At 46.2% G+C, this 13,228-nt stretch overlaps 1 protein-coding gene across 1 annotated transcript in view; it reads right to left on the reverse strand.

Annotated features, from left to right (window-relative positions):
- The window catches only part of NSF (N-ethylmaleimide sensitive factor, vesicle fusing ATPase), a 657,569-nt gene that overhangs the window by 337,439 nt on the left and 306,902 nt on the right, over nt 1-13,228 (reverse strand). The window contains exon 7 of the mRNA XM_078645103.1: nt 8,078-8,153. Within this exon, the coding sequence (XP_078501229.1) occupies nt 8,078-8,153 (76 nt within the window). The remainder of the gene's footprint in view (nt 1-8,077; nt 8,154-13,228) is intronic.

Consider the following 13,228-nt stretch of genomic DNA (forward strand, 5'->3'; position numbering starts at 1 on the left):
CGCAGGGGACCCTCATAAGAGGGCAGACCCCTTAGTGCCACAAGATGGCAAGCACGGCAGCCCCGGGAGTCAGCTGCTCCTTCGGCAAAGGTGCGTCACTTCCGGCCGGGTGGGGGGGTGGGACAGAAGTACATAAGGCTTCCCCCTCCCTCTAGGCGGCCTCATTGACCTCCTCTCCCTCGATGTTTCCCTCCCGTCCGCTTACCCTGCATCTCAGGAGGCGGGGGGGGGGGGGGGTTATGTTTTAATATCTGTTATTTGTATTGCAGGCGGAGTTACAGGACGATCCAGAGGCGGAAAAGTACTCAGGAGTACCCTATTCAGAGGCACAAAGGTTGCTGAGGCCTAATATTCCCGGGAGATCTGTGCGGTGGACCCTGGGATGCGACGGCGGCCCGTTATCCTACGGGCCATTGGAAACCTGGACAACCGGGGGTCGCTTGAACGCTTCGCCCCTCGTAGGTGGGGGGTGTGAGCAAGAGGGTGGTCCAATGGATCACCGGATATGGCAGGGGCTATCCTCTCACCACAACCGCTAAGCACCATCTGGCCAAGGCCGCGATGCTACTTGGCCCATCAGGTGGCAAGCTGCGAGGGGCGGCTTGCCTTTGGATCGTCTGTAAGATAACCCACCATGTTTTGGCATAAGTTATGCTAATAAACCTGCAGCTACATTTTCCCAGCAACCAGTTGTCTTGTCTGTTTATTTATGGGATATACATTATGTTATGGGGGCTGGTGTGTGGGCCGATATTGGCACTAAAAGCATTGTTACAGACAGAGAGTGATAGGAAGAGAGAGACAGAGACGGGTAGAGAAAGACAGAAATAGGGTGAGGAGAAAGATAGAGAGAAGGAAGAAACAGAGAACTAATAAAGGAAGGCAGACTGGGTGAAATAAAGACAGACAGGAAGCGAGACCGGTAGAGACGAGGGGAGAGAGAGAGAGAGAGACGGATAGAGGGAGAAATATTGGTTGAGACAGAGCAAGACAGAGCAAGACAGGCAGGGTGAGAGGGAAATAGCAAGAGAGAGAAAGACAGACACAAAGAGATAGGGGGAGGTTAGAGACGGAGGTAGAGGAAGACGATCAAAGAGCGATAAAGAAAGAGACAGACAGGGAGAAAGAGACAGACCAGGAGAGACAGAAAGAGGCGGGGAGGATAGAGACACAAACAGAGAGCGAGAGAGGTAAACAAAGGAAGAGGCAGAGACACTCCGAACTGAACCTACATTTCCTTCTTTGTCGATATCTACCTAATCTGTGTTTACACATCTATAAATATCTGTCTTTATCTCTGTACCTCTATCGCCGTCTCTTTATGTAGCTGAGCGATCTACTGGCCCGTTTATGTATCTAGTTATCTACTTCTATATCTCTAGTTTTGCCTCTGTCTCCCTCGTTCCGGTCTGCCCTCTCTGTGCCTCGTAATGTCATCATGTGTCTCTCTCTGCCCCACTAAGGCTCTCTGCATGCTTGCCCGTTTTCATCAAATCTGCACTAGTATCCGCAGATCCTAGCGGGTACACCGGTGCCTTCTCGGCTGATCGTGAATCTGCAAGGAAGGCAGTCCCGGCCCCTATGGAAAGCTTTAGGGGAAGGGGCGTGAGGACACATCCAATCACAGGTCGAAAGCCCCTCCGTGATTATAGCGTCAGACTTTGCTTACGAAAGAGAAGGGACATCACATCAATTCGAATTTTCAGACGCACGGTTTTGAAGACAGAATTGCAGCACTGGCCCAAAAGCTGCTAGGTTGCTGTGCTATACCTGCACAGCATCTGTGCTTAAATGCGGCGAGGTCTTTGTTCTGTCCCAGTTAGCACATGCATGCCTGCACATCATCTGTGCTCCAATGCCCGGTTAGCACATGCATGCCTGCACAGCATATGTGCTCCAACGCAGCGAGGTCTGTGCTCTGTTCCGGTTAGCACATGCATGCCTGCACAGCATCTGTGCTCCAATGCGGTGAGGTCTACGCTCTGTTCCGGTTAGCACATGCATGCCTGCACACCATCTGTGCTCCAACGCGGGGAGGTCTACGCTCTGTTCCGGTTAGCAAATGCATGCCTGCACAGCATCTGTACTCCAACACGGCAGGGTCCTTGCTCTGTTCCAGTTAGCACACTCATGCTTGCACAGCATCTGTGCTCCAACGCGGGGAGGGCTTTGCTCTCTTCCAGTTAGCATAGACATGCCTGCACAGCATCTGTGCTCCAACACGGTGATGTCCTTGCTCTGTTAGGGTCAGCACATGCATGCCTGCAGAGCATCTGTGCCCCAAAGCAGGGAGGGCCTTGCTCTGTTCCGGTTAGCACATGCATGCCTGCACAGCATTTGTGCTCCAATGCCCGGTTAGCACATGCATACCTGCACAGCATCTGTACTCCAACACGGGGAAGTCCTTGCTCTGTTCCCGTTAGCACATGCATGCTCGCACAGCATCTGAGCTCCAATGCCCGGTTAGCACATGCATGCCTGCACAGCATCTGTACTCCAACACGGGGAAGTCCTTGCTCTGTTCCAGTTAGCACATGCATGCTTGCACAGCATCTGAGCTCCAATGCCCGGTTAGCACATGCATACCTGCACAGCATCTGAGCTCCAACGCGGGGAAGTCCTTGCTCTGTTCCAGTTAGCACATGCATGCATGTACAGCGTCTGTGCTCCAAAAAGGCAATGTCCTTGCTCTGTTCCGGTTAGCACATGCATGCCTGCACAGCATCTGTGCTCCAATGCCCGTTTAGCACATGCATGCCTGCACATAATCTGTGCTCCAATGCCCCGTTAGCACATGCATACCTGCACAGCATCTGAGCTCCAACGCGGGGAAGTCCTTGCTCTGTTCCAGTTAGCACATGCATGCATGTACAGCGTCTGTGCTCCAAAAAGGCAATGTCCTTGCTCTTTTCCGGTTAGCACATGCATGCCTGCACAGCATCTGTGCTCCAATGCCCGTTTAGCACATGCATGCCTGCACATAATCTGTGCTCCAATGCCCGGTTAGCACACATGGATGCCTGCACAACATCTGTGCTCCAACGCGGCGAAGTACGTGCTCTGTTCTGGTTAGTACATGCATGCCTGCACAGCATCTGTGCTCCAAAGCCCGGTTAGTACATGCATGCCTGCACAGCATCTGTGCTCCAACGAGGCACGGTCCTTGCTCTGTTCCGGTTAGTACATGCATGCCTGCACAGCATCTGTGCTCCAACGAGGCACGGTCCTGGCTATGTTCCGGTTAGCACATGCATGCCTGCACAGCATCTGTGCTCCAACGCGGCGAAGTACTTGCTCTGTTCCGGTTAGTACATGCATGTCTGCACAGCATCTGTGCTCCAATGAGGCACGGTCGTTGCTATCTTCCGGTTAGCACATGCATGCATGCACAGCATCTGTGCTCCAACGTGGTGAGGACTTTGCTTTCTTACGGTTAGCATATGCATGCCTGAACAGCATCTGTGCTCCAACACAGGGAGGTACTTGCTCGGTTAGGGTTAGCACATGCATGCCTGCACAGCATCTGTGCTCCAACGAGGCACGATCTTTGCTCTGTTCCGGTTAACACATGCAACGCAAAGGGCCCGCCTACAAGGTATCGTACTGTTTCTGCTGCTGTAATATATTTATTAAGCAGGATCTGTTCAGCAAGTACGTGCAAATGGCAGCAAATGCAAGGATGGAGGTAGGAAGGGAACAATAAAGTTTCTTCTATGCCTTCACTTCACCACAGAATGCAGGGGTCTGTGAGGTTATTCAATCAATCAATCAGTCTGTACTTGTATAGAGCGGCTTATGACCCGTGAGGGTATCCAGGCACTGGGTTGCTGGGCTTATTCAAAGCGCAAGATCTTGAGTTCCTTCCTGAAATCGGTCGGTGAGGGTGATGTTCGGATGTAGAGAAGGAGGGCATTACAGGACTCTGCGGTGAGGTTTGAGAAGGAGTGTCCTCAGCTGTGGCTACGGCAGTTGCGTGATGTCTGTGCTAGGGCTAGGGAGGCGGATCAAAGGATTCTGGATGGTTGGAGGTATTCAGGCGGTGGTTCATGTATGATGGACCTTGGCCATGGAGGGCTTTGTAGGTGTGTGCCAGCAGCTTATATTGGCATCTTTTCTGAATGGGGAGCCAGTGGAGGTTTCTCAGGTGCAGGGTGATGTGGGTCTCTTTTGGCATGTTGAAGATCAGCCTGGCCTCTGAATTCTGTATCATCTGGAGCCTTCTCATGAGCTCAATAGTGGTTCCTGCGTAGAGTGCATTCCCGTAGTCCAGACGGTTGGTGATTAGGGCTTGTATGTGTGTTTTCCTGATGCCTGTGGTGAATCATTCGAAGATTCTTCGGTGCATGCGGAGAATGTAGAACCAGTTTGAGGAGACAGTGTTGATCTGTCATTTCATGGTGAGATTGCTTTCCAGGATGACGCCAAGGTTGGGGAGTGGGGAGGAGGGTCTGAGTTCCACAGGACACCAGGTGTTGTTCCAAAGGGAGATATGTTTGCCAAAGATCAGTACTTCGGTCTTGTTCTTGTTGAGCTTCAGGTAGTTGTCCTTCATCCAGGCTGCAACGTTCTTCATGCAGTTGTGGAACTTGGTCTTTGCTGTAGTGGAGTCTGCTGAGAACGAACAGTGAGCTGGGTGTCATCAGCATAGGATAGTATCTTGATGTTGTGTGCTCGGACGATGCCGGCTAGTGGCGTCATGTAGATGTTGAAGAGGGTGGTGTTGGGGGAGGAACCTTGGAGGACACCACAGATGGTTTGCTAGTTGAAAGGGTGTAGGCGGATTCTCTGCATGCATCCTGTGAGGAATGATGCCATCCATCTCAGTGAGTCTCCTTTGTTTCCGATCTGGTGCAGACTTTTGAGGAGTGTGGCATGGGAGACTATGTTGAAGGCAGCGGAGAGTGGTCAAGGTGGATCAGGGCAGCCGATTCTCCTCTGTCAAAAAGGGTGTGGATGTCGCCCATGGCAGCGATCAGGGTGGTGTTGGTGCTGTGTTTGGCTCAGAAACCTGTTAGGGAGGGGTCTAACAGGTTGTTTCTCTCCAGGTGTTCGGTAAGCTGACAGTTGATGGTCTTCTCCAGGACTTTGGCAGGAAACGAGAGCAGCGAGATGGGGGAAAGTTTTGCAGAGGGTTTCTTGAGAAGAGGTGTGACCTCAGCGTGTTTCCATGAGTTGGGAAAGGTGGCTGCCGTGATGGATGCATTGAGGATGGTGGTGAGTTGGTGGCTGAACTCATTGTTTCCTAGGTTGAAGAGGTGGTGGGGGCATGGGTCGGTGGGTGCTCCTGAGTGGATGGAGTTCATTATGTGGTGTCCACTGTGTTGAGCTGTTCCCATGTGGTGAGATGGTGGTCGAGGGAGGCTTCTGGAGGAGTGGCAAGGCTGAGGAGATCAGTGGGTTAGGGGTTGAAATTCCTGTAGATGGTGGATATCTTTTTGTGTAAAAGTGATATGCCAGAATATCGCAGAGTTCCTGTGAGGGAGGAATCGACATCTCTGTTCCACCATGATGCAGGCAGCCACCATTCTCACAGAGGAAGTAGTCAGCCATGGACAACTTTGGCTTTACAAAGGATTAACGAATGCAAATAGGAGTCTATGCTTTGCGACTCCAAGAGCTGTGAAGTAGTATTGATTCATTTCTTTGAAAGCTACAAAGGGAGTGGGAGGGGGTAGACATTATTTAACAAGCCAATAGACTTCCTACTAGCAATCCACTATAGTACATTGAAAATTGCCAGTTTACATCTGCAAAGACAATTGTACTGCACAGCACTGCTTTTGTAAAAACACAATATCTCCAGTACATGTACCTCAGTCTCTAGAGGAAATATATGTTACCTTAAAGCTAACCATTACAAATATCCTTGACTCACACCTACCATTCCTGAACCCCCTGACTGACTAGATTTCTCACTCTACCAGTACTACCCTCTACAAGCATCTCAGAACAAGATCAGGTCACTGCACTGGCATTTCACCACCATCCGGACTTTCTAAACTACAATTTTAGGCCTGATCAACTTCACCTACCTGCCAAATACATCATTAAAAACACAGTTTTTCAGTAGACATTTATACAACTTCTCCTACCTTACAGCAGGGGCATGGAACAACTTCCCCCTACACCTCTGGACCTCTGCCACTCTACCAGGTTTCACCAAGATGCTCAAGACCTGGCTATTCGACTGAACCATTGGGTCCCTGCCAGTGTCTGTAGACCCTCACGGGTGACAAGCAGCACTCTACAAATCAACTGATTGATCGATTGAAGCTCAAAAACAGACATAGCCAGAAGTAAGAAGTGTGGAGGCTTATGGTTCAGAAGAACCTCACTATCATAAAGAACATGAACGCTCAAGGGCTTTCACGTTGATGGTTTTCTCCCCTCTGATTCATTATCTATTGCCATTGCCAGAAAAGACTACTAACAAAATGGAGCAGGCTCCACTAGCACCAACCTACCAGTTCAGAGTTAGACCTATCCAATGAACTGTAGACTAGACATTTATACCACCATGTACCATCTCCTATGGAATGTATTTTCAGTTAATGACCACCTTAAACGTCTGGTAGAACACTTCAGCAAAAAGAAACTTAAACTTTAGAATGGGGCCATATGCATGACCTAGACACTCACAATCTACTTTTATAGATAAAGTGCCATGTTGCTGTGTTAAAAGAAACATGGCTCAGTGCCAACACCCTCCTGCCTTCCAGCAGGATTCAAAATAATAACGGACTCTGAGGGAGTGGGGCGCGCAGTTGTTTACTGCACCTTCAACCCAAAAACATTTACTGGTGCAGTAATCTACCTTCCTCCATTATAGAAGTGCATGAATTCCTAAAAGCACCAATCATCTACAAATATTAGCGTAGAAACCCTCTGATTGTAGATGACTTCAATCTGCAGGTTAACTGACTGTAGACTCAGCTAGTACAGACTTTCTTCTAAATAATCAGGTGCTGACCTTCCATCAGGTGGGTGGTGGGATGAATACGGAGGTTGTAGCACACTGGATCTAGTACTTCTACATAAAAGAAATCAATCTTCCAACATTTCCGTGCGATCACAGTTCCAACCAGACTACTCCTCATTCCCATCCCCTTTCCAACCTGCTACACTATCTTAACCCCAGAAATGTCACCCACTACAACTCATCTCATCCATAACAATTTTATTGTAAAGAAATGATAAGCAACCTATAGCTTAGGCACACAGACTCAGACATCCTCACAACCCGAACCCTGTGGTAACATCCATATATCAATGTTTCATTTTCACTGGACACGCTTAAACCACTTTAATCGAAAGGGCCAAAGGAATCATATTCCCCAAGAAATAGAGAGGTGGCCAAGTTAAAAGGAACAAGCCACATTCTTCAGAGTCAAAGCTCAACTGCATGGCCAGTGTAAAAAAAGATCTAATGTAAGATACATAGTGGGGCTACAAGGTACTGAAGAAATTCAGAAAAGAGTAACTAAAACTAATTTTGAGGCTTAAACCAAACAAGGGAATTTTCAACATCTATCAGAAGGTGCCAAAACTGGACACTTACAATTCTCAACTATATGATCCAACAGCGCTGCGAGAATCATCGGACGTTCTTCGAGCCAAAATGAATCAAAATGCATTATTCTGTCTCTTTTACCTCAGAACCTCCATTACCTCAGTTTTAGGTCGTCCTCTTCAGTCCTCTCTTTCAGCATTCTACCACATGACCAAAGAGATGTTGAAACTAGCCTGGAAAGCTGAAATTCCCAAACGGTCTACGGAGCATGCCTCAAGCAGTTTATCTCCTTTCTTGAAGTCTCACCCTTGAGTAATGCCACCCCCCCCCCCCCAAAGGATCTGTCCATTACCACAGAAAGACACCATCCTGCCTCCTCTGAAGAACCCAACTGCCAGTCAAAAGGTGTTGGTTAACTATCGGTCTCTCTCCAACCAACACCACCAAAGTAAAACATTGGGAACACAGATCAAAAGAAATCAAGACGTCGAAAGCTGCTGGAAATATGACCACTATAAATGATAAAGGAGCTAAGAAAGGATTTTCTAAAAGCCATGCAAGACTTACCAATTAAGGTGAGGGAAGAGCTGTCCGCCTTTTCAAACACAACTTGGCTGTTTCCAACGACAAGGCCTGCTTCAATCTGGAAAAGCAAGAAAAGCAATCAACAATGTAGCTTGGGTCTCTACCATAGGCTACTTTGTCACCACAGTCTAGCACAACAGTAATACGAACAAAGGCACCAGGCCAGACCTAAAACACTACTACTGGAGTGCCTTTCTCTCCAAATTTCTATAAACACTACTAATTACAGCTCTGCATAACGTCAAAGCACTGCTCTTCATAGGTATAGGATTTTTTTCAGACAGGGTGTTCACGCAGGCCAGACACATGACACATGTACAATTTTTATAAGCACTACTTGCTTTCGGGCATACTATTCTTCACATACATTGGTCGCCTTACAACAATATTCCTTCAGGCATCCCATTTCACAATCACAGCTTAACATCTTAGAAAATAGCAAGAACAGAAACCTGCGAACTACTTTAAAAGCCGTTCTGAATAATCCTTCACTGACATCACCATATTTCTTGCAACTCAGTTCCTCTAACTGCAGAGACTCGTATGGACTTCTTACTGCACAAATACATCAACATTTTCTTTCTGCAAGAGGCTTTGCTCCTGTGTGATCCAATGTCAGTTCTAAACAACATAATCCAGCACTCAAAATAAAAAAATTTAAATACCAGGAAACATAGTGAATGTACGCAGTTTATTAAGCCAATTCGATTAATAATCAATGGCATTCTAGCCATTTCTGGCTCTTAACCTCTTTTCGCTCTGTGTAAAACGTTACCCCCATTACCATCACACCATATTATGTGTGTAAAAGGACACATTGACTTTCAAGCACAGTAGCTGTAGGACTTTTGCCCCTTCTTCAGGGTCACCCCAGATTTTTTGCCTTTTGCTTGACTTTATATGTTTGCTGGCCGAACATCACTGTTCACCTTACCTCTGCAGACCAGTCCTAAAATGCCTGTGCTCCCCCTTTCAACATGGGGAAATTGGCATACCTGTAATTACATTTCTAAAAGTCCTAGTATATAGTACAAATTGTACCCAGGGCCTGCATGTTAATTGTCACTAGTGGACTGCAGCACCCATTGTGCCACACACTATATTGACAGTGCAAACATTTCTGCAGGCCTACCTGCAAAGTTCGACCTGTCAAAATAACTCCCATCAACAGGTTAAAACTTTCCTTTAAAATATTTATAATTCACCTAGTAATGTAGGATGCACGGTATTTAAAAGTAGGACATGCAGGATTTTAATGTTAAACATGCCTCAACAGTGAAAAAGATACAAAATCTGTTTTTACTGTTGCAAGGCTGGCTGTTCCATAACTGCTGGGTTACATTATTACAACTAATACTGCTAATTTTAGTTAGAAAAGAGCTAGATAAGTATTTCGATATTTTTAATACTGTATAAAACCACCAATTCAATGGTGATGCTGGATTTATGATAAGTATTACAGAAAATTATTTTGAGAAAGTTATCTTTTCCCTGCCTAACTTCTCTGAGGGCCCATTTGCACTTGTTCTCACACTTCTGCCAGCCAGTAATCAGGATGTGATTATGTGTGAATGGGTGTGAAATGCTTTCCAGGAGCAAATAAGGTGATATGATTGGACAGAGATGACCTCTCCAAACCTGAAAGAATATGCAGGGTGGAGCTGTGAGCATCTTTTTAGTCATTTGATTGCCAAAAGCCTGCTTGAATGTCAAATACTGCTTGACATGTCTGCAAAGGTTTTACATATAACACTTGAGGTGCGCTTAAGGCTGCCTGAGCCAGACCTGGCTTAAAACCAGTTCTGTCACTCATCACACCCTTCTGAGATGGACCCCACATCCTTAGCTGCGAGGGTTAACAACCCTTGATCAGAAGGCAATAGTCTGCTTGGAGCTCAGGAAGAACAGCGTGGTGTTAACTACTGGCCACAAAGCAGGCATTAGGTATCTGGAAATAGACAGGTATACCTGGCAGAACAAAGGACGGCCTTGACATTGCTTTTTCAACTAGAGCTGGCAAAGAGGCCTGCTGCTAATTATTCCCAGAACCCTCTTAGAAGGTTGAGCCCCATCACAATGGGAGACAGAACTAGTTTGAACCCTGTCAGGTGGGAGGAGAGTTCTACTAAATAGGGACATGTCTAGCAGTAGAAGACAGACATACCTGGTAGAAAAAAATGTCCTGCCTTTTTGAAACAGGGCCTCCGAGGTAATTTTGTAGGAAGGCCAATAGGAAGTGCTGCTAAAAGAGGTGAGCACAGAGAGATAAAGTAGCCAGGGTTGGGCAGCTGAATTTCCCCAATCAGTAGTTATTGCACATTTAAAACTGGTACCTCACCACCAAGTCGTCAGAACATTCCTGGACCTGGGACAACTATCCCTGAAGAAGGCTATATGAAGAAAGACCATTCCGGACTACTACTGAAAGAAGATGATTCAAGTAACTCGAACACTTGCTAGCACATAGGGACTATAACTGCTCTCCAATAGTCAAGTAGTGGGCCACCTATTGGTCTGCTTCAAGGACACAAAGAGCAGAAGGACCCCTGACTCCTAGAGAGCCCAGCTTATCACAGAGGACTGGATACTGAAGGATACCTGGTAGGAGATACATCTGGAGGAGGTAGAGGTTGCAGTAGTGACCAGAAGAAACTTTACGGTTACTGGAGAAATAGGCCTATATAGTCCTATTTTCCACCTATGGAGGACCAGGACAAGGTGTTTGGGGTTTCCCAGGGCGTTTGCATAAAATGCGGACAAGAATACCTTGTTTGTCTGGCTCAGAGCTTTTTGCCTTACTGAAAGCTAGTTCAGCAGGACCTCGCAGTGAAGGTATTTGGCCCCATGGAGCCTTGGGCAGCCACAGTTTCCAGTCGTGCCCTGCTGGAGGATGCTGAGAACCAAAAAAGTTACTTAGAGCCTTATTTTATTTAGCAGATCAAAATGTAGCAGATATCCCGTCCGCAATATCGCAAGTGCCATGGACTCTAATGCACTTGTAATAGAGCTGATGGGACTTCTGCAGCGTTTTCATACAGGGTATCCAATCCACCAAACTCTAAATAAGGGCCAAAGTACGAAAGTTAAATCTTAGTTTGGTGCAAGGCAGCAAATCTATTCAACATGCAAAGCAACCTTTTCAATGACTCTGAGTTATTGGTGCCAAAACAAATGGATTCAGTAGGAGTTTGACAACAACGCACTGGATTTCAAAGGACCCTTGCCAGCCTTTGTCTTAGACCTTACACTGCTGAAGGATTTTTACTGACTTAAGAGACTGAGTCCGTAGGGTAAATCTTATCAGAGACATCTGCATGGGGTATCCAGCAATGAAGTCAGCCTGAAATTGCGTCTCAGTCCAGTCAACCGAAAACTCCTGTTTTTCAAAGATTCTTTACTTTTTCTATGTAGCTTTTGTCTTAAACAATTTTTAAAAACATATCTTCGGTTTCACTTACCCAATTATGAGTCTTTCTGTTCATTACATTTCTATTTTTATAAATTGATTTGTTGTTTTCTTGACTATAAAATTGTTGGTACTGTTTGAACATAAAAAGTATTCTTCCGGGGACTGCTTGATTTTTGTACCAGTTACAAGGGGTTAGGCAGAGATGCTCTAAATACGGTGTGTTAGCCTAACCAGGCTGTGTACATTAAGTTGGGAGAGTTTATCCTCAGTCTAAATTAATAACTCCATTTCTGACCCTCTTCCAACCAAATCCTAAAGCCAGCTTGCTTTCAACTGACATAATGGCTCAATCCATGGGCATAGGGGTCGAAATACGCATTCATGCTTCGATGCGTTGCAGAAACTTCTCTGGAGATGTACAAGCCACACTTATGGACATGCCATTCAATGGCAAATGGCTTTGGGTGCAAAAAGTTTTATTCCTCCCGGGAAAGCTTCTAAAATAACAAAGTTAGGGCTTTCTTGTTGAAACTCGCATCTCCTGTGATGCAGTGTCACAACCAGCTCAGGAGGTCTAAAGGTTATTCCAGGGTACAATGGTCCCAGAAGAGACATCCTTCTTACGAATATGCCCCCAACCCCAACAAATGTACAACTCCTTTTGGGAGAGGCGTGGATCTATTTCGACTGATTACCAAGAACAGATCTAGTCCCTGACCATAAATCTCTGGCTTTACGGCCTCAAAATCTCTCAGAGTCAGCAAACCTCCTTAAGCTACATTTCCAGTGGAGAGACGGGTCTACCATTCTTCCACCAATTGGGAGATGGCGAAAAAGAATCTCTGGGTAATCCTGCTAATCCACGAGGGCTACACCCTACCTTTTTTGTCCTATTCTCCAGACTGACCTCTTTTCACTAAGACGTGCACTCTAGAACATACCACTATTTTGGTGCACATGTTCTTGCCCTGCTCTAAAAAAGGGGCCATAGAGGTGGCTCCTCCAGAGGGCAGGCGCATTGGATTATATACCATTCAGTTATTAGTTACCAAGAAGGATGGAGGTCTGAGAAGGATACATTACTTACCTGTAATCCTAGTTCTCTTCCAGGGATATACTCATCATAGTCATAAGCACTGCATAGTCATAAGCACTGAATAGTCCCGCCCACGTGCGGGACGGCGGAGCAATAGCCAATAATATGCATATATCTACATATATATACATAAATACCCATGTATATAGATAATATGCATATACATATGCAGCCTGAAAAACACCATATTAGGCTCCAAATCTGCCATCATAGCATGTAAATCTTTTACATTTGACAAAATAAAGACATATAAGTCACCATATATGATATATGTAAAGAAGAAAACTGCCCTGAGTTTGATTTGAAACACACAACCTTTATTTTCAAAGGTAAAAAAGGCAGGATCATAGAGGCAGATTTAGTCTAGACAGGCTGCATAGAAACCATTTTGAAAAATTGGCGCTGTGCCTTTAAGACCTCCAGGAACCCCCAGGCTCCCATCATGCACCACAGGTGACAGTTAGGTCAGTTATTTTGGATGGGGTATAAGAGTGTAATCACAATGTGGGTAACAGGTACATATATAGGTCTGGTATTCGCCCAGGGAGGAGGGAGGGTTGCTAATGACTATGATGAGTATACCCCTAGAAGATAACTAGGATTACAGGTCAGTAATTTATCATTCTCT

The sequence above is a fragment of the Lissotriton helveticus genome, chromosome 5_1 (assembly GCF_964261635.1).
Source record: "Lissotriton helveticus chromosome 5_1, aLisHel1.1, whole genome shotgun sequence".
In the NCBI taxonomy this organism is placed as follows: domain Eukaryota; kingdom Metazoa; phylum Chordata; class Amphibia; order Caudata; family Salamandridae; genus Lissotriton; species Lissotriton helveticus.